Raw genomic sequence first — 26,832 nt, 5'->3', positions numbered from 1 at the left:
AGATTGGTCTGGAAAGCTGCAGCACAAGAGGCCTTATTTTAGGAGAGTGCTATAAACTCCCAATGCAGACAGCAATTTCAATACACATATTTTTAATAATATTAAAAAAGCAAGGTTATGGGGGATATTACATTTACAGGATACTTTAACTATCCAAATATTAACTGGGTAACCCAACAGTTGGCAAAACACAAGAGAGGGAGTTTTTAAAAGAAATCAGTTAATGTTTTCTAACACAAATTCTCAAAGTTTTGGCAGAGTGTAAATGCAAAGAATAAAACTGTTAAGCTTAACTTTGGTAAGGCAATTTTTGAACTGATGTGGCAAAGTCTAAAAGGGACAAACTTGGATAAGCTTTTACGTGTACTGTAGAAACAGTCGAGGAGCAGAGGAACAGGTTTAAAAACATTTTACGTATAATGCAGGTCAGGAACATCACAAAACAAGGATTTAGCAGGACTTTTAAATATCTCTGCAGTGGGGAAGTAAACAGATAAAAAATAAGCTGCAAAGAAAAAAGAAAATGGCTTTGTAAGACATAAAAGACTAATAACGTCACTGCAAATCGTAAGGAGTATGTATGACTGCATGAGAATAGCTATTAAGAAGGTTATTAGGGAACTAAAAGGCAGTTGGAGGGGAATATTGATAAGGCAAAAGATGACACAAAGAGGGTCTTTCAGTGTCTTAGCAGTAAAAGAACAGTTAAGTAGGAGGTGAAGTACATCAAGAATCATAAAGCGGAATTAAAATATACTGACAGCGAAATACCAAGTGCCCTAAACTTGAATTTTTCTTAGGTCTTACATGTGAAGAAGTGGATAACCTCCAGGCGGTAACAGGGACTACTAAGGAGTTACAAAGTAATTTGGAAATTATAAAGGGAATAATACTTCTCAGAATAAACAGGCAGTAATCAAACAAATTACCAGGACCACATAATATTTATACTTAACGCAGTAATGGCGCACGAAAATACTTGACTTGAGCATTTACAGTATAGTTTTCATACTGTTTCTCTCTACGTTTAGCATTCGTTTGCTCAGAAGTTAATGCACTTGCTGCTTCCTGAGCAGCTCTTCTTTTCTACATCCTAGCGACCCAGTTCTTCTCTTCTTCGCGTTAAAACTGATTAAGTCAGTGTTTGTGCTGCAATTACTTAGTATGTTTTCTTTAATTTTTCACTTAAGCTAGCACTTAAATCTTAAATCTGCCTCAAGAATGATTTAACATATGAAGAGGCAGGGGAAGTGACGCTGAAGGTGGTAGGAAATGAGAACGGCGCCCATATGCATGCGCCGCATGGCCGCTGCCAAGACTTGATTCTACAATAAAATAAAATAAAAATAAAAAGAAGAATAACTCTGGAGGTCAATCATCACCCCGAAAGCAAATAGTAGACATCACATAGTGTATGTGTACCAAATTTCAGGTCAATAGGTCAAACGGTTATTTGAGGGGATTTATGTGGATAGAACTGGCAAGCTTTGTTGGGTAAATGACCTGCTGAATTTTTCTAATGTTGTACAGCTCCCAGATATGTGAAGGAAATCCTTTCCCATTGCATCATATGCCACTTTGGTAATAATGATCAATTACAGTATAACACATGACAAATTCTGTTCAAGAGTCTATTCAGTTTATTTTGTCTGTAAAAGTAAAATCACAAGATACTTAACAGTAGCAGATGCTACTTGGTCTAAGGGGATTTTCCTATAGCTCACTAGAAGGCTCAGTTGGTTTATTATACAAGTACACAGGTTTATATTACAAGCAGTAAACAAATTGGTTAAGACTGTAAACAGCTACTAATGTGAATACTTAAGCATTTTATTAGTGACGTAAATGACTCAATAATTAATAAATTAAAATGAACATTTTCTGTTTTTTGGCCATAAATAATAGAATTAGTGATTAAGTTTGAATGCATGTTTTCTCTCATATCGTGGTACACGGATGCTAGGAAAGCATTCATTTGAAAATGCTACTGTAGTAGTAGTAGTTGCGGTATACAGTAAGTGATTGCTAAGCAGTACTCAGTAGCAGGCCACTTATAATCGATGGTCAGTTGTAAGAGTCTAAGTTAAAAGTGCATTTAAAAATAATGAAAATGAATTAGAAAATACAATACAAAAAAATCAAAAAAGGACATTGTTAGTTTTTTTTTATTAACGATACAGTTAGTGAGAAAATTAAATTCATAGTTTCCTATATTGTGGAAAATATATATATTTTTTGCTTTATATGGCATACTAGCTGTGGAAATCTGGACATTTTTTAGATAATGTACCTCAGTTATACTGCTGTTGGTTAATATGATGTATCAGAAACACAAGGGATGTTCAAAATGTTTCCGCACTTTTATATTTTCATTGGAAATGGTGAAGGCAGGAGAAGTAGTAATTGGTTGTGTCTGAGAGTGCGATGTGACTGGGAAGATTATATCACAAAGGAAGGTCACTATGTAGAAAAGTGATGAAGTTTGTTTTTGAAATTCTTAATAAATAGATTTAAAAAAAAAGTGAGGAAACTTTTTGAACGTTCCTTGTACTATGTAAATCAGGATCAGAATAGGTGTTTTTAATATGACCCAAGGACATTTGTGAGATTTTAAATTACAAAGTAAACAGTCACATTTATGTATATTTTAATAGCGAAAAGCAATATTTCATATAAGAACTTTGATAAAACTGCTGCATTAAACAGACTCTTTTGAACACAACTCCATTTCATTTGTCTTTAGTTTGGTTGCTGATTAGTGAAACAAAATAATGTCTCATAAACGCTTAACATCCCTACCCATATATTTACTTCATTGAAGGCCCCACTCACTCTTATTCTATAATTACCAACAAAACATCTCTAGACTTGCACAAGGTCCAATCTTGGGAAAAAAAAATCTAATACAGGTACACCTAATTTTGATGTGACTTTGGGCTCTTGAGGATACTAGAGAGGCACCAGACACAAATTCCTAACCAAGGACAAGTGTTCCAAAGCAATAAATTTCTTTTGTGAGCATTTGGTTGTGAGAGAAGGGAAAAGATCATGAGTACAACAGTCAGAAGAATGAGTTGCTGGGGTTGTTTCATGACAGTGGCTCTAGCCATACATCAGCAATTTCATCTAAACTGAAATAAGCCATCTTGCTGTCCAAGATTTAATCAAAGTAGTAAAGATTCCATATCAGGCCCATGATGCACTAAGGATTTATATTTAATTTCTGACCTAGGAATTGGTAGAATTCCCCAAGAAACCTCAACAAGGTATGCTCGCTTACTGTATCCATATCTCTTTCACTTACTCACTCTTTCACTTTCTCCCTCCACTTGTTCCTTTATTTTACCATTTGTTTCTCTTTTTTGCACATTCCATTTATCCCTTTTGTAACATTTTGCTTATTCCATTGCTCTCTCAAGCTTGCATATGCTATCCACCTGTTCCTTTTCATCTGTACACATGACAATACTGCTCCTCTATACCCCATTAACCTCTTCCCTTTATATCCCTCTGCTTGTTCTGTCTCTTCATTTTCTCATCAGTGTGCAGTAGCTACGTGCAAGTTAATTAAACACGTAGTTTTCCATTTAAGATGAATCATAGATTCTAGTTACATTTACATGTACCCTTTTGACTTTTGGAATACGACCCTTGTGTGTTAGTAGAATGGTTAATACAAGAAAACAAGAATAAACTTTACTGCCATAGACCTAAACTGCAATCATCCTTAATTCCATTTTTCTCTGAGACCTCCAAGAATAAACTATTGAATTTGAAATGCTGATATGGAGTGCATGGAAAAGCGACAAAAAATATTGACACTTTCTGAAAGATTGAGCCTAGCAAGTACTCCCCCAACGTATGCTTGCACATTTGTTGTCTTACCTGTAACAGAATTATTTTTTTGTTGGTGCTGAGCAGCTGCCAAGCTGCGAGCTACTAGCTGCCAAACCCCATGGCTTCCTGATCCTCCGCCACCTCCTCCTCCATCTCTTCCTCCCATCTCTGCAACCTGGGCAGCTGCCTGCAGCCTTTCTACACAACTGCTACCATCTGCCGGCTGGGCTAAACTTAAATAACCCAGGAGGGGGTTCTTATTTGCTTCATCAATGGATGTTCCATGAGCAAGGAGTTTATTCAGATTCTCACGTTCTTGATTGTTCCTTCCGCCTGCCAACAACAGACCAGAGTAGAGGGATCCATATACCTGCTCTCCTGAAAGAGTCTGTACTCTAGAACCGACCTCTCCATGACTGACCCCAGTAGCTATATCTCCTTTCAGTCCCAATTTGTTAAGATGAACTTTCATATGATTCTTCAAAAACCAAGGCTCTTTAAAGCCTCGTCCACAGACTTGGCACTTGTGGTCTAATGAATCCTTGTGCTTACGCATGTGCCCTTTTAAAAACCAGGACTGGGTAAAAGCTTGACCACATACTTCACAGCGAAAAGCTGGAGGTGCTACCACAGCTGCCAGGGGTGCCGTGGTTTGTTCCTCTGCTTGTCCCACTGTCAGTCCATCTAGGTGCTCCCCTTCAACGTGAGCAACTAATTCTTCTTCCAGAGCTGCAGAGAAGGAGCAAAGGGTACATTTATAGGGATTGTGCAGGATTCTTACATGACGCGCTAACTCTTCGGCTGTCCTGAACTTTCCTTTGCACGATTTGCAGCGGAATCCTGTCACAGGGATCTGAACAGGTGGGGCAGGCGATAATATCAAAGTTGGGGCAACAGGAGGAGGTGTTTCTAGCTCCTCTTTCAAAACCTTGCCCCGCTGACTGGCCCTTTCCTCCAGCTCTAGAAGAATCTTACTTTCTTCATTTTGATTTACTCCTGCCTCCTGAGAATCACTGTTGTCCTGGTTAGGCCTGTGTGTTCTCAAATGGATCTTTAAATTTCCTTTTTGGGCGGCCCGGTGCCCACAGTATGGGCAAACAAATGGTTTCTCTCCAGTGTGAATGCGCATATGCAAGGATAAAATACTGTTAAATCGAAATCGTTTTCCACACACTTTGCAAGGGTACTTTCGAGTGCTTCTCGGGTTGCCATCACTATCCACAGCATCAGAAATACCACCTTGGCCATTATAGAAGTGTTGGAGATCCAATTCATCATCTAAACTGAGGTCTTGATCACCGTCCAAAGAAAGAGCTGCTTCCAGTGCTCTTGGACTGAAACAAGGAACACGTAGCCCTAAAATTCCTGAAGGAACTGGACTAGCCTCCTGTACACCCAAAGAAAGAGCTTCAGCAGGTCTGAGACTGGCATCTCGTAATCCCAGGGCAAGGACGCCTTCAGGCTCAGAGTAAGCTTGACTTGGTTCTACATCTTGCAGACTAGACTCTTTGTCCCCTGGAAAGAAAGCAGCAGCTGGACGAGGAGATACAGGCTCATGTGATTCCTCTTCTTTGGGTGGTGGTGGTTTTCCTGGGCTATCTTTTCGGTTATGTATGGAAGATTCCAGTTCATTTGAAGAAGGTATTGGAGAAATCTCATCTAGGGATTGGGGAGAATGATGTAAATCTGGTCCAGGGAGGACCAGGTTGGAGTTGGCAGGGTTGACTGACGAGTCCATTCCCTACAGAAAATGAGACAAAATTAGAAAGATCTATTATGTCTAAACATAATTATAATCAAATAAAAAAATATAATGAAATATCTTCTTATCCCCAGGTAAAGGGGCTGCATGGTGGAACATCAGGTTAGAAATGCTGCCTCACAGCTCCAACAGACTTGGGTTTGAGTCGTGGTGTTTTCTTCAAAGCATTGCAAATTTTCTCATATTATGTTTAGAGTCTAACTTAGTAAATATTGGATATGTAATGTAATTAAAAAAAATGTTTGATGGCACAGTGGTTAGTGCCAATGCTTCCAATGTCCTTGGTTAAATCTTGCGCTTAAGAAGTGTCTGTATGGAGTGTGCATGTTCTGCACATGCCTATGCAGCTTTTACTATTTTCCAGGTATCCTCTAAAAACATGTAATCTAGGATGACTAATGACTCTAAATTGGCCTCATTTGAGTACGAGTGTGGGTTTGTGTAAATGCACTTTGCAACCTGGGAGTAATATATATATAAAATAAATAAAAGAATCTATTGTATGGACTGGCACCCCGGCCAGGATGGACACCATTCATTACCTGGATGGAGGCCAATATAATGGATGGTGACAAAGAGAGGAAGGGCATTCTCTGCCTCAGCCAGGAAATTGGCATGGAGGGCCACTGGCACAGATGGTATGCTAGGACTGGCACCAGACTGCAAGGAATGGAAATACCAGATTCAGTCAGGAGCCCAGAAGAAAGGGGGGAGTGTGGAAGATTGTCACCCATGCTCATGATGTTCCCCTGTACACTGGGTGGAGAGCCCCTGTCTGGACACCTGCAGGGCAGCATGGGAACTATGGTTCTATAAGACTGCTCTGTTGGGTTTTGTGGATGCCACCAGGGAGAGCTGTCGGGAGATGGATTTGCTGTTTCAGGGTGGTTACATCGGACTCAGAAGTGCTTCCTGGGAGCAATGATTTGTCCCAAAAGTACTTCCAGGTTGGATTTAAAATGGAGTTCTCCGTGTCACCAAGGAAGTCAGAGTTGGGAGTGGTGTGGGGTAAAGCTCACCTGGGAGGAGCTGAGGAGAAAGATAAACAGGAAGAAATATTGGATGAGAAAGCTGGCACAAAGATATTTTCTGTAAAATAAGATTCCTTATTTGCACCAATGATGTGTGCATTGTAGTTGTTAAGAGTTTGGGCTCAGTTATGTCTCCTACAATCCACAATGTCTAACCATCCAACAGAAATCACGTTCTAATTTGTACCCTCACATTATAACCACTACCGGAAATCCCCAAAATGACCTAAAGTGCATGTCCTTGTACATTTATTAAGATAAATTATTTGTTCCATGGTGGCCTGAGCACTATGCATTAATATTTCTATCACTGCATTTTGCCATTCTGGATGAAGTTACACTAATTGTTCCATTTTAAAATATTCATTTTTCACTTTTAGTGTATGGTCAAAAATGACTGTCCAGTCATGTTCAAGTATGCATGAATAAGCTAACCAGTGATGAGAAGAAGAAGAAGAAGAAAAAGAAGAAGAAGATTACAATTTAGGATAATGTATCAGTTAAAGAAGACACTACTCGTACCACATAATATGAAAATTACAATTACCAATGACACAAGATACTTGGCTGAATGGTGTAAGGTAAAATTTATATATAGTATTTGATTTTCACTTCTTTTAAAAACAATCTCTAGGAAAATGATCAAAAGCCTCTGTCACCTAAATGCCAGGCCCAGGTGTCCTACTGAGAGAATATCTTCAAAAATGGTTTAAAATAGCAAAAGCACAATTATAGATTTACTAGCAAAATACCCGCGCTTCACAGCGGTGAAGTACTGCCTTAAGATTTTTATTAAGAAGAAAATTAAACCTTTTTAAACTGAGGGAAAATATACCAATTATTATTTGTTAAGGATCTGTTTGTATACACATTGTCAGTTTGGCTCTCCGGTTGTAATATGACCAAGCTGTGCGCTGAGCTTATTCTTGAGCATGCAACATACAGTTGGCCATGTGAAAAGCAATCTTGTTTCAAATCTCACAGCTTGGATTGCTGCTGTCATAACCGGTTTGAGTTTCATGGTTTGTTTCAATTACAACAGTATTTGCAGGACTTGTTGTGTTGAAATGACATTCGGCATCTGTCAAGCGTTGTAAGTATACAACCGGTTTCACCGATAACTTCACATCCAGCTTTTGAGAGTTTAAACATTCATAAACATCAAAGTGTCCACTACTGAAATCGTCACCCGTGAATCTAAGATGTTTAAGAGGCATTGGTGGTTGTCGAAAGGTGTAAAATATTTGGCCATTTCGGTACACTTAAAAGCGACAACCGAACAATTCAGCAGCAGCCATCAACTCACATGCAGAACCATAGGTGAAGGGCTTAAGCATTTCACTCTTCTAGTGCTCCTTTGTAGTATAATTATTTCCTGTACCATCATCAGTCCACATCTTAAACCTGTCCCAGTCATTTAATACATAAGACATAATGTTCCTCCGGATATCAAGAGTGAGCCTGTTATGGCCGTGCAATATGTAACACAGAGAATGGAAAAGGCAGGCGCCATCTCTGGGCATGGAAACCACTCTGTAAATGACAGTTCTTTGATCGATGGTGATCACCTCGATAGACATGTTAATGGGGGTACGGTTGGAACGATAAAGGAAATGGGTACCTGAACAATGTAAATTAAGTCTAAAATACCTACACAATAACTATAAGCGTAATAAACGAACAATAAAACAGCAGAGAAGCTGTGGATTAAATAAAAAGGCTGCAGTTATCAGCAGGTGGACGTGAATCCCGTGGCGAAGCAAGGAAGGGAATGTAGAGATGCCTTATATAGGGAGGCAGCCAACAACGTGGGAGGCGTTAGGATGGGGACCCAACACCGTCTCACACAGTGACCGAGCTGCAGGCTATGGACGTATATATGTACGTAAGTAGGATTCAGTTAGCGTTGGGAACCCGCGTACCAAATTTCTTGAAGATGGGCCCATAAGTAACAAAGACTGTTGGAAAGTTCAATATGGCGGCTGACAGTGGCTTCATATCACCGAAATAAGTACATACATTGGTTTCGGTTAGCGCAAGGAAGCCCCCTACCAAATTTCGTGAAGATGGGGCAATAAATAAGAAAGTTCAACATGGCGGATGTTGTTGACCGTTATGACTGTTACATGTAGAATTTCGAAATGAAACCTGCTTAACTTTTGTAAGTAAGCTGTAAGGAATAAGCCTGCCAAATTTCAGCCTTCTACCTACACGGGAAGTTGGAGAATTAGTGATCAGTGAGTCAGTCAGTGAGGGCTTTGCCTTTTATTAGAATAGATGAACTGCTATTATAACCAAAACAGCATGTATTGTATGATGTTATTAAGATAATGTGTTATAAGAACACACAGAAGGCAGAACATTTTGTTTGGAGGCATGACGTGCTAGGCTCTGTCTCTCCCGACACCTCTCCAAATTCTTCTTTGGCTAAAGGAAGAAGATCTTCGAAATCCATATGAAATATTCTAGTATTACAAACCTGCTCCTTGGTTTCCTTAGTCATTTTTGGGCTCTCTGCCCTACCTACTCTTTACCCTACACACAGTATACAGTGTCACTGGCTCTATTTTGGAGCTTTGTTACTCAAAATGCTGTGTGTTACTATGACGCATTTTGTATGTATGCTTACAAGATATCACTTTAGGATCTAAAAGGCCAACAAGTGTCCCCCTAATGTACAGTATGTACTTTGTTTCTTAAAACCAAAGACTCGGCAGCACAAGAAGGAAGACTACTTAGGCAGTTTTCTTGTGCTTTTTAGGTTTTGTTTTTAGTTTTTGTACTTTGCCTGTTAAGATTTCACAAATCTTGTTTTCTCTCCGTAGTTTCGGTTACTGTGTTGAATTTAACATTTTTACTCGTCTGCCTGACTATTCTTTTGATATCACATCTTTTAACTTCTCATCATTCACAAAAAATAAACAAATCTACTCTGCACAATCACTCCATGGCCAACTGTATAAGCAAAACATGGAAGTATAATGAAATATAATGGAAGCACAGTATGAAATCCACATAACTGTGCCATCGCTAGGTGAAAGGCAGACAGAGTGTAACTGGCAGGAGGAAGAGGTCCTAATCAGACATGCTAGGTAAACAACTGTCAGGTGTTTTAGTGGTATTTGGGTGGAAAAGTGCATCAGGCATTTTGCCAGGCATACATTGTTAAAAAGATGTTAGCTTGGTCCAACAGGGAAGATTATTTTGTTATTTAGTTTCCGCCTGGTGCTGTTAGATTCTCTGTGCTGATATTTTAATGAATACTTTTTTTATTGTATTTCTTTGGGCTCCTTTGAGTCACTCACATTCAGGGTTGTATCATAAGTGCCTAATGCTAATCACACTATTTTTTTTTGAACTTGCAGAATCATGGTGGGCAATTTCCTATCCCGGAAGCATTGAAAACAAGGCAGGAATGGGGCAGGAAGCCATCTTTTCAGTGGGTATTAACATACATTGTCACATTCTGTCAATTTACTGTTTTCAAGCAATCTAAGCTGTAGGACTTTAGGATGTGCACTGAAAACAACGCACCACAAGAAGCCACAAGTATATCTTACCTAGACACTAAGCATATCCATGATACTGAAAGTGTGGTAGAAAATCCTGTTCTTTCAATGCACAATCCCATTAAGCAAATGAATACTTCTTGATTTAGTCAAATAATCTGTGGAATTAAGCTAGTGAAGTTCTTTCTTTAAATATTAAAAAAGATTACATTAGATTAAAAACCATATTAGGTCAAATTGTCTGATAATTTTATGTCTTTCAATGGATAATTACGTTTTCAGTATGCAGACAAAACCCTTAAGTTATTCTATATTTAATTTTGTGTTTCTTCATAGTTGAAGTGCGAGGACAGATAAATGAACTTTCATATGTATGCATATTTATATTTGCGCTTTCAAGAATAACAGGGTACAGTAATGCACTCTTTGGCAATGAACACAACATTTAAACTAAACAAACTTGTAAGCTTGCAAATTGAATGTCAGAGCTTAAAAACAATTTCCCCCCTTTAAAGTACTTACAGCTATGTTCAGAGTCACTCTTAAAGCAGCTTGGAATGTAGCTTCGGTTACTGCTTACCCCAGAGGTCCAGGTCACATGCTCTAAGGATGCTATCAAGCTGGATAAGTCGAGCAAGCAAGTGGAAACAGGGGCTCCAGTTTGCTAGACTCCCTTCCAAATGAATGACAGGTTCCTCCTGAAACAGAAAACAGAAACTGATTTAAATTAATTCAATAGTAGAAAAGGTGTGCTTGATTATTCCATTCTGGAATTGTTAATGTCATATCAGAATAAACTTGAACTTGGTTTTACATGAAAGCTGTGTCTAGAGTATCAAAAGAAAAAAAACAAGAAAAAAAAAACTATTGAAGAAAATATATATTATCTTGAAAGTCTTAAAATGAGTTACTACACATTCACTTAAATCCTGTGCATCTTTTCTCTGGCACATAAACCAATTAGCATCACGTAATCTGTTGGTCAAATGCAGCTTTAAAGATTTGCACTATGAAAACCATCTACGCCACTGAATAGCTTCACATGGACAGAAAATTTCCAATGCCTATAAATACACAGGGTGTTAGTCATCTGGTTTGCTTCATGAAAGCAGGCTTATGCTGTTTAAGAGGCTGCATTTAAACAGTTAGCATTAATTAGAACATGAGAATTGCTCAGCATGAGAAGGAAAAACCACAAGACCAATCAAGGCTCATTAATTTCTTCAAACCCATTCTTAACCACTGTAACCAATCATCTTGGGAAAAACCCATGTATTTTAACAAAATGACATACTTAGGCAGTGTGGTCTAGTAGGAAAGGAATTGGACCATAAAGAAAAAATTCACAAGCTTAACCCTCCTGCATGTCTCTCTTTGTCACTCTAAGCATAATCATTAAACTCGCCAGTGCTCCATTTATAGAAATACTGAAACAACTCTGCATTAGATGAAAACAATAATCCTTATAAAAACTGAGTTATATGGCATACACGCCTCATTCATGTCACAATTAGAAGTAGTGGAGACAACGTGTGGTTATTAACAGTATGAGGTTCTTGATTCCTGGTCACATGCTCAAATATTAAAAAAATATATATAATAATACTAACAATACTAATTAACTTCAATATAAGTTCATCCATTCCTTTGTGAAAATTATTTTTTATTGCAAGTTCACAAACTGTTGACAGCACTGGGTAGAAGCCAACTGTAAATGAGACACCTGCACATTACCGGGTTTACACATCCACATAACAAATCACCTGTGTTTGCAATGTGAGAGAAATTAAAAAAAAAACATGGAGACAACAGGGAGAATGTTTCCACTACTCAAAGACTGAGTGAAATCTTAGATTTGTGAGGCAGTAGTGCTCACCATTGTACCACCACACCACAATTAAAAACTATACAATCATCTTTTCCTTAAATAAATAGCTTGCTATGCTAAAAACATTTCAAAGCATTATACCAGACACTGAAAATTGTTTCTTGGGCATATGGATGTTCATATAGATAAAAGTATTGTTATAGCGACATAAGGTGGCAACAAGGAGACTGGAGTTCAACTTCCAGGTGCTTCCTGCGTGGAGTGTGCATGTTCTCCCCATGTCCGCTTGGATTTCGTTTGACATTCGAAAGATATGCCGGTTAGATGGACTGGCAATGCTAAATTGATAATGGGGTTGGGATGTGTTTTCACCTTGCAATGGGCTGGAGCCCTGACCAGGAAATGTTCAGGACTTGTGTCTGATACTTGCTAAGACAGGCTTCAACTTTCCCATGGTTCTGTATAGTATAAGCAGGTTTAGAAAATATATGGATGAGGTTACCTGCTGTATGCAGACTGATAGATAATAATACAGTATGTAAATTGTTGATACAAAAAAATATATATACAGTATAATTTAATAGGGGGAAGTGCTGAAATACACACATACCACTAGAGAGTTTAGTACTGGACTGTGCTTGTGACTGTTCTGTGCAGGTGGAAAACTGGGGAAGGTATTTCCCATGGGTAAAAGAAACAAATAAAAACATGTGTGTTGCACTTTTGTCCTGCATCTGTCTCTGTATCGGCTGTGGGCAGTGGGAGCGCCCTCTGCAGGATTATACTGTGTATATATATATATATATATATATATATATATAAAAATATATATATATATACACACACACACATACATAATCTCCTACATATGTCAAACTAAATAATTATATTTAAGAGGGATTCAATCAAACTGTAACTAATACCTTTTTGAGTTATGAGTTTACAATATTTCCTTAGTATGGCTTCCTGTTCTGGAAAAAAACATTCTTTTATCTTGTAAAGAGAAACAGCAAGCTACGATTGTAAAGTACTGTAGTGCCAGAGTAAAAAGATGCAGGTCAAAAAAGGAGAAATAAGATCTGGACCAGAAATGTCAGTCAGTCAGTCATTTTCCAACCCGCTACAGTATATCCTAACACAGGGTCATGCTGTTCTGCTGAAGCCAATCCCAGCCAACACAGGGCGCAAGGCAGGAACAAATCCCGGGCAGGGCAGCAGCCCACCACAGAGCACACACATCCACACACCAAGCACACACTAGAGACAATTTAGGATCTCCAATGCACCTAACCTGCATGTCTTTGGACTGTGGGAGGAAACCAGAGCACCCAGAGGAAACCCACGCAGACAGGGGGAAAACATGCAAACTCCATGTAGGGAGGACCCGGGAAGTGAACCCAGGGGAAATGTATTTTACTAAATTAGAAGGATCAAGGTAGTGTTGCTGTGTGTTGACAGCTACTTGTGTGTCAGGCCTGTGGGGTGGATGGGGAGGGTGTTTAGGGCTCAAACTCTTAGGAGAGTAATTCACAAACCAGGTTTCCATCCAAGGAATTTTTGCGAAAAAATATTTAGCGCTTAAAATTTTAGCTTACGGAAATGCTAATTATCGATAAAATGTTGTACATGTCGACATAATATTTTTCCGCACACAAATTCCATATCGATACTTCAGATGTCGCAAAAACTACATTGGAAACACTTTTTGTAGGAAAAAAAGGGCTTTAACGCAAATAAATGTGTCACATGATATATTTTCATCACATGCAATCAAAACGAGAATAGCGGAGCGGTTCGCATGGTCTGATGAAGAGACTCGTTATTTCTCGTAATGAGCCAATGCAGTAGCGGATAGGCTGGGTCTCCTGCTACTAAAAGGGGTACCTGAACTCCCTCCACATCAACTGTAGCCTGGGGGTGTCTCTCAGGATGTCTAAATAATACAAAAACCGCAAAGGTAATTTACTGTGCCAGTCAAAATATTTAATAAACCGTGTGTTTCATTATCTAAACATTTTTTTTCTTATTATTAAATGGCAGATGTTTTAGCATATATGAGAAGTTTTCTCATTAATATTAACTTTAGTTTTTTTTGATTAAACGTCGTTATTTTGTATTAATTCAAATTTCAGTTTTAAGTAAAAACCTTAAGGGAAGCAGGTTACAGTACTAATTCAGTAGTTATCGCACTGAGAAGGGATGTTGAAAGGTAGGCTCACGTGTACAGATCCGATGCTGCAAACACAGCTGCATTATGGGCACTTCCAGGAGTGCCAACGCAAATGTCTCGTTTCATGCACCTGTCATCAACAAGGGCCTGGAGAACAATAGATGGTCACCCTTTGCGATTAATGTAATCGCAGTAGCCTTCCGTTGGGGGAAGAATAGGCACATGCATGCCATCCAGCACACCATAAATCTGTGGCACAAGATGCACCAAGGAATTACGGTATGCAATTTCATTGGCCTCCGCTACAGTCGGAAGTCTGATATAACGGCGCATTAATTTTTCTTTAATAGCGGTGCACACAGCATATACACATCGATGGACGGTAGTTTTACTAACCCCGAAAGTTTCTCCAACTACTCTATACTCGGCGCAGGTTGCCAGCTTGTAAAGGGCAATGGAAATCCGCTTTTGGGTAGGAACCGGTGGTCGGTGACAACCTGTGATGGGCGCAACACCAGGACTGATGAATCCACACAACATCTCAAACATCGGCCGTGTCATTCTAAAATGTTGCAGCCAGAGATTTTCTGTGAAGTGTCTCCCCACCACCTCCTCCCAGAAGGTCTTATTCCGTCGTCTCTCCCATACCCGTGGGTTTCGTCGCACTGGGGTACTTTCTTCGAGCTCTAGGGCTATCAGACAAGCAACTGCTTCATTCTTCTGTCGTCCTCGGATATTATGTACAATTCCAATAATTTGTGAAACTGAAATAACAGTAAGCTGGCAAATTTCAAAAAACTGTCTGAATAATCTCTCCATTTCTTTGTTTCTTTGTTTAGTGGAGGGGGTGTAACGTGGAAAACAAAAGGTAGATAATTTGCGACATACACAAAATTATGTATGGAAACGGCTCAAGGGCAGATTTTTTTTCACGATACAACAAAACTTATGCGACAGTTCGTTTTGGAGGGGATGACGTCATCACGCACACCATTTTATCGATAAAAACCCAGTCGGATGGAAACAGGCTGGAGACAGCAAATTTCACACATTTTTTTACGTATATTCTGTTTGTCGATAACAAAACATCGCAAAAAACTGGATGGAAACTTGGCTATTGTTGATTATCTAGCTATGTGTCATTATGTGACCTGGAAGTGTATAGACCATGCTGGAAGTAACATTTATGTGTGCACTAGACTAACCAGAATGTTGTGGGAGAGAGAAGAAAGCTCAATAGGTTGTCCTCTGCATCGTTAGGTGGCAGCACAATGTGCCTTTTGGTGTCTGGAGTAGCACTGTGTCCTGTTATGTGGAACAGGCAAGGCCAAAAGCAATGAGGCTGCCATACCCTTTAAATATGCAAAAGAGCTCAGTAATGTGAGGACAAATTGGGCTACCTGGGGCAAGAGAAATCTGGGAGGAAGGCTTTAGGACTTTTGGAGTGTGTCGCTGACCCAATATATTATTCAGGGCATTGTCCCTGAAGTTACTCAAGGTTGGATTTCAAAAGCCAGGTCCTGCCTGTGCAGGCATTCTGAGCTAAGAGTCAGAAAAGGAGGTGATCATGGGTTCAGACTGTCAGGGAGGTATTGTGGTCAGAGTCTGCAATGAAGGTGACAGATAGAAGGAGAAAGATTTTCACGATTAGATGAAAAATGTGGTACTATATTCCGTGAGTGGGCAAGTGCACCAAGCAATACATACTACTACTACTGCCACTACTACTACCATCACATCTACTACTGAAAATACTTTGGGTAGATACTTTATGCATTTACACGCACACACAAAACCAGGATAAAGTGACTAATCCAGTTAAGGTAAAAACCTGGTTTCTTAAATACCTGTTTACATATGCATCCTATGCTTCCGAAGTTGTTTCTTATCAAAGCACCTCAAAGTCATTACATAGCACAAAAAATAATTAAACATCATCTTTGTCAGCTATTAATCAGAAAACAAGCATGAGGCCTGTGATCATTTTCTTGTGTTTTACAGATACGTTTACTCCTTCATGTGTGGTGAAGAAAATAACACCAATCCCCTTTTTATATACTCGACCTGAGCCACCGATGAGTTGTGGCATGAACAAGAGCCGCTGGTACAAAACAATCATACTGTTTCAACATAGCTATATAGCAAATAGCTGAATTAAAAGTAAACTGACATTTTATTTATATATTTCTATTACTGGACTTTTCTTTTTCTGTCATGCTGGCTATCGGACTATACCTTATTCTTTGTTAATTAGTATCATCTATTATTTTTATATTTTTATTATAAACTATTTTTTCTTCATCTTGTAAAAGCACTTTGAGCGACACCATTTGTATATAAACATGCTATATAAATATATGTTGTTGTTGATACACATAGCACGCTCTATTCTGCTTGGCTGTGTGATTGAGCATTGCATACAGGTACTATTTGCTTCTTGCCAAACAACCAGTGCTACTGGGATAATAATACGACAGGTATTTTTACTTCAATGAAATAAACATTGTGTTAGGTTACTTATTACTTTAAAAAGAAATTTGACAACATAACGCATGTTATTATAACATGCGATCGAGTTTGTGCATTTTACGTTCAGCTCATCAAAATATGTGTATCATTTCTAAAATACTGAGTCAGAGTATGTCAATCAGGGGAACGAACAATGTGATCACCTGAAATATTGATTTTGATCTTCCACCAGTGGCTGCTAAAAAACCTGTGCAAAAGTAAGCAGTGTGCAAAGGACATATGCAGACTACAAAATTTACATGGCTAAATAACTAGGTTATTAGTCAAGAAATCTATGTCTGTTAACTAGATTTCTCAGACATTAATAACTTAGTTTCTTTAACTAGAATAAATGCTTATGTGACATTTCTGAAACCATGTTTCTGTGGATAACCAGGTTAGTAAAGTGAATGTAAATGCACTGACCATCTAAAAAGCCTGTGTAGCAAAGTGAAAGAGGATGGAAATATTTGCTGCGGTCTGTTATTTTATTACTTTGATCTCTGCCCTTCCATTATTTATACTCCTCTAGAGTTTGTTTTGAAGAATATACCTGTTATTTTGCTAATGAACTCTTTGCTTATACAGGCAGTCCCCGAGTTACGTATGAGATAGGGACTGTAGGTTTGTTCTTAAGTTGAATTTGTATGTAAGTCGGAACTGGTACATTATTTTAATAAATGCTATTCTTGGCCGACTGTAACCAAGTGCTCTGCCAATGAATGATGGAGTTTCACCTTTCTCTGACCTTTTTATTATTTCTACTTTATTTTCCATGGTGATGGTTTTTCACTTCTTTACTGTATCACCAGAACTTGCATCAGATTTGTGTTTCAGAGACATTCTTGAAGAATGAAGACAAAAGGTTAAGAAGAGCTCTTCTTCTGTACAGCACTGTACATGCTATCACAGCAGGAAGGCACTCATCGTCAACACGTCTGGTGTACTGACGAGTGACAACTTCCTGCTATGTGCGTAACAGTACAAGCAGGCTTGCTATTGAGAATGAATGGAAGCACCGTTCACCCTCAATGGCCTCCGTTCAGCCACAACCGGGTCACCGCCTGCAGCATCACCAACCGCCCACCAAGAACAAACAGGACAGCCGTTCGAGGGACACTGCAAGGCTGTGTGGTGGGCTAGCAGCTAAATGCCAACATCCTTCCAGTCAGGAGCAGTAGCTGTAGCGGTGTGGTGGGTGGGCAGCGAACCGTCCCCCTTCTGCCCCATCAAGTCTCTGTCCTGCACACAAGTGGTAGCTGTGGCCCTGGATTACTGCTTGCCACACACCCAGACGCCCACTGAGAATGAATAGGGTGCAGCCCCCACCACCCCATTCATCAAATGGAGCCACGCAAGGAACACTACACCGCACAAGCAGCAAAATCTCCCCCCTACAGCCTCCAGCCACCGCTTGCAGCATCCTCAGGCCGAAGATGACAGAGCGGCAGTTACTAAGGAGCCTGCGTCACGTCTCCCAGACAGATGAAGGAGCAGCCATGGCCCTGTTCGTAAGTCGGATGTCGGATGTCCGCAACTTGCTGTGGATTCAGAAAGTGTTCGGACCTCCTCTCTTTCTGCACACTTTACTATGACGTAAACTAAACTTTAAATGGGCATATTTGCCATTTTTGTACATAATTAAATACTCAATAAACCACAGTGGCAATCTTTTCAAAAATGCAAACGATTTCAGAATGGTTTGCAAAGTTATTAAAAATCTAAAACTTCATTTCCTCCTTTACCCTGTATATAAGTATTCAGACCTTTAGCTGTGGCACTACAAATTACGGTCAGGTGCATCCTGTTTGCTTTAATTCTCCTCGAGATATGTCTAGCACTTGACTGGAGTACACCTGTGGCAAAATGAATTTGACTACTAGAGCATATGCAAGGTCTTACAATTCACACTGCATGTCAGGATAAAAACCAAGCCATTAAGTCCAATGAACTGTCGATAGATCTACGATCAATTTGCGGTGAGGCATAAATTAGGACTAGGGTGTAATCTCATTTCAAAAGCTTTGAGTGTCCCCAGGAGCACGGTGGACTTAAAAATTGTGAAATGGAAGAAGTCTAGAGCCAGAAGGACTCCTCCTAAAGTTATCTGTCTGGCCAAAATAAGTAATCGAGCAAGAAGGGCCTTGGTTTGGAGGTGGCAAACAATCCAATGGTCACTCTAACAGAGCTTCAGAATTTGTCTGCTCAAATGAGACAACCAGCCATAAAGATGACCATCTCAACAGCATTTGATTGATCAAACATTTATGGTAGAGTGGCTTGAAAGAAACCATTCTTGAGTAAAAGGCATATGGCAGTTTAAAGTTTAAAGAATTTAAACTCTGAAAACATGAGAAAAAATGAGGATAACGATTTTCTGGTCTGATGAGACGAAACCTAAACTATTTGTGCAGAACTCCAGACACTATGTCTGGTGAAAACTACAACTTCCTCATCACCTGCCTAATGCAGTCATTATAATGAAGAATGGCTGTGACAGCATCATACTATGGAGGTGCTTGTCAACAGCAAGAACAGCAAGATTGCTCAGAATCGAGGGAAGAATTAATAAAGACATTCTTAAAGAATGTGCTGCTCCAATGTGCATGTGAGTTCTGACTGGAGAGATGGCTCACCTATCAGCATAAAGCCAAGACAACACTGAAGTGTCCTCAGGAAAAGTCTCTGACTGTCCTTGAATGACCCTGTCAAAGCCCAGAATTAAACTATATAGTACATCGATGAAGAGATCTGAAGAAGAGGGCAGTTTGGATGCCTGCAATCCAAACTTATAGAGTTTAAGGGGATCTGCCAGAAAGAATGGAATAAACTGCCTAAATCTAGGTGTGATAAACCTGTAGAGATGTACCCTCAAAGTTGTTAACTGACAGCTGTAAATTGGCCACATTATAAGTTCAAGTGCAGAGGCTTGGTTGAGAGTGCCCTTTGATGAACTACCACCCTGTCCAAAGTGTTTTTTAGTCTCTGGACCCCCATGACCCCAAAATCGTTTAAGCAGGTTTGAGAATGTTATGTTGTATATCACCACACATCTCTGACATTTTCAGGTTACTCTTTGAACATTTTTGATAAAAATGAAAAGATTTCAGCTTTATCGAACATCATGTTTCTGATGAGTACAGAGATTGAAGCTCCAATACTGTTATTGAGCTTTTAGGGCACAAAACGAATAGAAACAGCCTTGCACAGCAAGTAAAAAATGCACAAATGAAATAGTGAGAAGTTCTGCTTATTTGTTTAGCTTCCAGTGGACATTTAAATAACTTACATGTAATAAACATTTTATTTCCATAACATAAAGAGCTAAAACAAATCTGTACATAAGGAGCCAAGCTCTTTGCAAACACCCCAAATACAAACATACAATTCACTCATTTCTGCTCAATACCTATTTACCTCATCCATCTATTTTCAAATGTTCTTATCCAGTTCAAGGTTTCAAGGAGTTGATGTCTATTCCAACAGCACAGTAAAAGGGGGGAACCAACCTTGGGCATTAAATTAAATACGTGAAGTCCTCGGAATTATATCTAATTATATTATATATGTTAGACATATCATCATACCTTTGCTAATTAGTTGTTTTGCTTTCTGATAGTTTCAGAGAAGGCCAAACAATATACAGTATTATAACACATACTGTAAGTCATTACTTTTGGCAGTGAACATATTTAGACATGTAATAGGCTAAGAAGCTTGTAATCTGTATTCAAAGTACAGGGCCAGGACCACCTGCTGCACATATAAACAGAACAATGGAAATTTCAGATGCACTTGTGGGCCATGATGTTTCATAAACAGTGTGGCAAACCGCCGTTGTTATCCTAGGACAGGATGGGCGAGAGCGAGTCAGCTTCCCCTCACACCCTTCCTGTATAAGTTAAACCAATTCTGCGACTGAAAAAAGAAAAAAAAAAGAGTCGAGGAACAGTCTCCTTGTCCCTTTAACTCTTTCGAAACTTAGCAAAAACAAAGTGATAAGCAAGTTTACATGAAAATATGTTATAGCTGAATACATTTATATACCAAGTAAGAGTTGGATGTCACAACATGAAATTCTTTAATGCATATTGTGACAGGGTGGTGACTTGATGTACACTAACTTGGCCCGAAGAGCACTAAAGTTTGGCTTTATTATGCATAGCAAATGAAAAGAATGAATGTTAGAGGAACAAATCTATCAAATTTGGCTTTATTATGCATAGCAAATGAATAGAATGAATGTCAGAGGAACAAATCTATCAAAGTGGAATGAAGTAAAGCTAGCTTTCTAGCTGCCCCACTGGGTCTAACTCAACGGGGTCAAGGCCCTTGAAGGCACACTTGCCCACCACTCAGAACTAGAATTTAAGTTTAGGTAGAATTTATTGTCCCAGAGGGAAATTTGTTTGCAGCAGTAAAGTACAAAAACAAGACATTGTTGTAGAGATCCAATAGATAAAACAAAGACACAACATTTGACAACCAATGTTACTGCATAAACACACACTCAAGATCAATACAAAGAGAATAATTACCTTCAAAAGTTTACAAAATAATAATAATAATAATATTCTCTTTTGTAGTCATTTACCCTTCTCTTTCCGCTCTCTGGTTACAGTACCTACTGTGCAAACTTGCCTTTCAACTCAAAAGGTGAAGAGTACCGACTGAAATTCCTGGTGCTACCTACCCCTAGTGGCCATAGATATTCCTACTGGTGTGAACTACACTTCAAGGTTAAGGGCCCAAGCAACTTTGGCAGTGCCCTTTTAATGTACCCTTCATAAATGCAAGTATCCACTTGTCTCATTTGAGAATTTTCCATAGCAAATGCCACATTGTATTGCCTTCAAACAACTGCTGCATTTATATGCTATGGGAGTTTGGGAGATCTCACATATGACATTTTCACCTTTCCACTTTGTTGCATTCACAGAAATGTCCGGTTGGAAACATGAGGTCACTGCTGATTTGGTACTTGGACTGTACAAAGAAATTAATTTCTCATGCAATTAATGCAAACTGCTTGTGTTTTGCACTGCTCCGAATACATTTTAACGACAAAAAAATGGCATTTTTGGATGACCAGGGTATTGTTTATTTTTTATTTATTATTATTGAGATAAAAAGATTAGAAGTATTTTAGATAAAATTAAATAAATAAATGAGTACACAAATAAACAAATGCATTGAGAAATAAGACTATAGATAATAAAATAAAAGTGTATAAATAATTAAATGCTACATAAAATATTTTTTTCTTGATATACTTAGATTATTTATTTCAGTAAAACCACACACACAAAATGAAATACAGCTCAAAATTAACATTTTGACAACAAAGTTGAGATGGTGTTCTCTAGGAAGTACTCTTTTTGGAATTAGTGAATCATTAGTAGAGGGGATGCTGAAGGTCAGACGTTTGCATGTGTCTCTAAGCCTCAGGTGTTCCAGAGTGCCCGCTCAAAACTGTGACTGTGCGTATTTATGGCAGATAAAAGTGTAAAAAATAAAAGGCGGACCAGAATTACTGTGCAAAGCAGCCATTTTAATTGAAAAAAGTCCTGAATTCAGCATCCTCTCAGGAGTCTGCATCTGACGTGTAGTGTCTGGCTATAAATGTAGCATTTAATGGCCAAAGATTCATGCGCACTAACTAACAATTCACCAATCAAAACACTGGGCTCACCCATATAACTTTGATGGGTGACAGCAGTTTTTATTTCAACATTTTATTATGTTGTGGGTGGTCTCACTAAAACAAAACAAATAAATAAATAAATGCATAAAAAACGTGTTTATTGTCATATTTAACAACACAATTTAATAATTTAATTAGGTCTAAAATATTCATCCATAAAGTAGGTTTATATGTCACAACTCATAGAATTTAGGTAGTTCATGTGAAATTACTAACTAGGATACTCGTATTTCCCATCTCTCCGATAGCTAGTGCTGGGCGGTATGAACAAAATTCTATATCCTGGTATTTTTCAAAATTATCCTGGTTTCACAGTATTCGATATTTTTTTTCCCATGCATGAGTGGATGTTAACCACATTTTCCACTGCAATTAATGCAGGAGACTGGCTAAGAATAACCTATTCCACTGTCATGAGAATTGTACAAGTATTAATACAGGTTTGCATGGTCCCATAAAGTGATAGTTTTCAAGGGGGTAGCACTAATGAAGGGAAGGAATCACATTGCATGACAGTTGCAGTCAAAATATAGAAGTTTTTATTGAACAAATTTTGTAAACAACTTAAACTATAATTTTGACAACATATTTTCAACCCTCCAAACAGGCATTTAGATTTAGTCAATTATCCAGAGTTGCTTGTCAAAAGTTGTATTGCACTGAACATGTCTTAGAAAAGGAATAAATAGTAAATATTTTTTTAAACCAACTACACTTTCTGTTAATGTTAACAATCTCTGCCCACTGACACATTAGCTATATGGCTTGTAATGGCGTTGGTTATCTCGATCCACCGCTTGCTTTACTTGTCGTAGGCAGTACCTCTAGCAAACGCGTCTACAAGTGACGTCTGACTCGAGTGTCCTCTAGCTGTTTCAGTTTTACCTAAGGACGTGGAGGGTGCCAATCTTAGTTCCATAAATTCATAGTACTCCAAAGCACGTTTGCGGCTAAGGTGGTGCAGCAAACTGCTCGTGTTGCCGCCTCCGCCGACAACTTTAACTTGACAGCATTTGCAGTAAATAGTTGTTTGGTTCACATCCGACCTTTTAAAACAAAGTATCGCCAGACAACAGACACGGCTAATTTTTTCGGCAAAAGTTCTTCTGTGTCATCATGTTCAACTTTATTGTCTGCTACAGCTTCAGTTTCGGAATGTTCTTTGTCTATTTTCACCGATCAATACCTCCAGTAACACACGTTTAGTGGTGTACAGTGAAACATGTCCCCCCTTAAACAGTTTCCCGCTGCACCACATTACAAACGTTGTTTAGGCTATTTAAACCACTGTTGCATTATAACAAAAATAAAAAATGGTTTTCGGTATGAACCGGTATACCTCCCAGCACTACCAAAAGCCCATGTACGCAGCATTAAAATTAATGAGGATGCTGCAGTTTGATGGTCATTTATTGGTCACTGGTATTTTGGGAGGCTTTCTTTTTACCAGTTTGGTGTCTTTTTTACAATCTGTAATTTGCTGGGCAAACCCAATAGGACATGTAAGGCCTATGCCCTCTCCACATCTGACAACCCAATGTTTGTCATTTATCCCGTGAGCATCTAAAGGGACCCCTAATCCTGAATTTTAGCTGCTTCATGCTAAACTTGTACGAATCTGGTTTAGAAAATGGATGGATATTTGGATGGATGTATATCTTTCTGAAGATCTAGTATCAAACATTAAAACTTATAATACAGAATAACTTCCAAATCTGACCTTTGTTATACCTTCCAGATGACCACATGCTATTCAGGGTATTCAATAAAGCTGGATACTCTTCTACCAGCTCAACTAACAATTCCACCTCTCACAAAAGTTCTATTAATGTGGAGTCCTGTCTGTGTTTATCATGCCATTTATTTTTGATACAAGTCACTTTGTCCAAGGCAACCTTGGTCTACTTACAGTATCTGAATCACACAGATGCCCTTCAGCAGTGGGCTCTGCCCTCTGTGTTACCCTGCAGTGATGACTTCTTTCATCCACCACATTTTCTTCTATTCCCCTTATAGATTCCTGTTAAACTTTGTTCGTTCTGCCTTAGTTAATGTGACGGCCTATCCAGATGAAAAAGGGTTACAATTTGAAGCTCTGTTTAAATATTCAATTAATGAGCTAATCAAACATCAAATTTCATTTTATTAAAAATTGGTCAGTATAAATATTACCGTAAATATATATATTTTATATATATATATGTATATATATTAAATACCATTTACAAAAGAGGGACGATTATATGGAGAGAAATAAAAGATGACAAAACAAAGCAAAGTTTACTGTACCACTGGACGTGCCCTTTCTCCACTTTCCTATGTTGCAAAGCAATGCAATGTTTTCACCTTCACCTCAATTCACTATTGTCAAAATTTAGGAAATAGCTGCAGCATGTTTGCACTGTTTTTTATTTGTTTATCCATTCTATTTGTTCATATCAAGTGTGATGACTGACATATTGTTTGTTGGTTCCTGTAACTGTTAAAGCTGCAAGGCATGTAAGCCACATGCAACATGGTGTATTAACTCATTTAGCCATCAATTTAAGGTCAAGCCACTTGTTAAAAGACATCTAAACCATTTTTATTAAAAAATAAGGATTCAAATAATCACTTTTAAAACCATAAAATATTTAGGTGTTTATCAAACTTTGTTTACAACATTGAGTTTAATTTGATCGGAGAACAAGTGGCAGTTCTTTAGGTTTTTACCCTGACTACTATTCTTGGTTTATGCTTGCATGTCTGTAGTAATGTGTGACTAAAAATCTATTTCTAAAGCTAAAACCCAAACCACTTCCAGATGATAAATTTCTTTTAGAAACGGTAAACGTGACATTTATATTCCTTCAAAACGGTTATATTTTGGGAGAACCCTTTAAGGATTAGAAGTGCACTCTAAGACTCTGAAGTCACAAGCAGACAGATAAAGCAAGTGGCTCTCAGGTAAATTACATTCCTTAGTTACAAGCCACCATTAAGAAAGGTAGGGTGTATTACTAGTTTATCAGATCTTTATTGTAACGGGCAGAATACAGTGAAATACTTAATTGCATGGGCTAATCAACATGTCATCACTCTCCAGTGAGAGTTTTAGGTATTTTGATGGGATAACCCTCTTATAATAATAATAATAATAATAATAAATTTTATTTATATAGTGCCTTTCCCATGCTCAAGGCACTTACAGAATATAAGAAAGAATGGCAGGGTATACAGTATATAGTACTGTACAAACCAAATAAATAAATAAAGAAGATTATGACAGTGCTATTTGGTATATTATTTTCATTTAAGTGAGTCAAGTTGGTTACTACATCTGCGTCAAAAATCTATGTGACACTTACGAGTGTGGCAGAAAAGTAATAAAACGGATTTTTATTTACCAAAGTTTTTATTTTTTTCAAACATCATTGTTATCCCCTTCAAAGTAGTTCCCTTGGGCAGCTACACACCGATGGAGACGCTGTTCCCACTGTTGGTAGCAGCGCTGGAAGTCTTCAACCAGTATGGTCTTCAGCATGTCCGTTACACTCTTTTGGATGTTTTCTAAAGTCCCGAAATGACGTCCTTTGAGGACATTTTTCAGTTTAGCAAAAAGGAAAAAGTCACACGGACTGAGGTGAGGTGAATAAGGGGGCTGGGGAACCACAGGAATGCCTTTTGAGGTCAAAAATTCCATTTTGGCACAGACCTTTCGCATGTGCAAATGTTCAGTCAAAATTTGATGAACGGTAAATCTGTTCAAATTTAATTGTTCACTCAACATTCTTAATGTTAAAACGACGGTCTGATCTCACAAGAGTGTTCACACATTCGATGTTTTCATTGGTTTTTGAAGTTGAAGTCCTCCCTGAGCGGTGTTCATCTTCAACGTGTTTCGCCTTCCAAAAATGATTTGTGCCAGCGAAAAACTTGAGCTCGGGATAAAGAATGTTCCCCATAGGCCTGTTTTAACTTTTCAAACGTCACACTTGCCGTTTAATGGCACAACGTTGCTCCAAATTCCGCTGTTCCATTTTGCGTGACGCACAACCAAAAACACAACTTCGCTAATAGCAGTCACAAAAATCACGTAGTTAACGGAAGGAGTTGAAACTCGCACTGAGCTATGGGAGGGTACTGATACACGTGCTCTATCAAGGACAACAGCGCAGCGTTGCCAGATCCCTTGCAGTGTTGCCAGTCTCATTACTTTTCTGCCACACCTCGTACACAGGGCCATCTTACCAGCATCAAAGGCCCCCAGGAAAAGTAGTGCACTGGGGCCCCTGTTTTCATAGCAAAACAGAAACATACATAGGTCATCAGAAACATTGCGGGCCCCTATGCTCATGGGGCCCCCGGCCGGTGCCAATTGTGCCCATATGTTAAGATGGCTTTGCAAACACATTCTCCCCATGCCAGTGTTGGTCTTACCCCGGGTATACTGGGTTTTCTCTTCAACATCCACAAAGACATGCTTTTTAGGTTAACTGGTTTC

At 38.7% G+C, this 26,832-nt stretch overlaps 1 protein-coding gene across 3 annotated transcripts in view; it reads right to left on the bottom strand.

The window, feature by feature from the left end:
- The window catches only part of LOC120523507 (zinc finger protein 536-like), a 148,202-nt gene that overhangs the window by 27,791 nt on the left and 93,579 nt on the right, over positions 1 to 26,832 (bottom strand). For 2 of the 3 annotated variants that reach the window (XM_039744887.1, XM_039744892.1), the window contains exons 2-3: positions 10,662 to 10,837; positions 3,886 to 5,578 (exon numbers count right to left, since the gene is read on the bottom strand). In XM_039744887.1, coding sequence (XP_039600821.1) covers positions 3,886 to 5,575 — 1,690 coding nt within the window. In that variant the 5' untranslated portion in view covers positions 5,576 to 5,578; positions 10,662 to 10,837. The remainder of the gene's footprint in view (positions 1 to 3,885; positions 5,579 to 10,661; positions 10,838 to 26,832) is intronic. The other variant, XM_039744901.1, reaches the window with a different exon arrangement.

This window comes from Polypterus senegalus, chromosome 1, assembly GCF_016835505.1.
Source record: "Polypterus senegalus isolate Bchr_013 chromosome 1, ASM1683550v1, whole genome shotgun sequence".
NCBI classification, from domain to species: Eukaryota; Metazoa; Chordata; class Cladistia; order Polypteriformes; family Polypteridae; genus Polypterus; species Polypterus senegalus.
The sequence above is the reverse complement of the archived record's forward strand: the minus strand, read 5'-3'. Positions and strand labels throughout refer to the sequence as shown.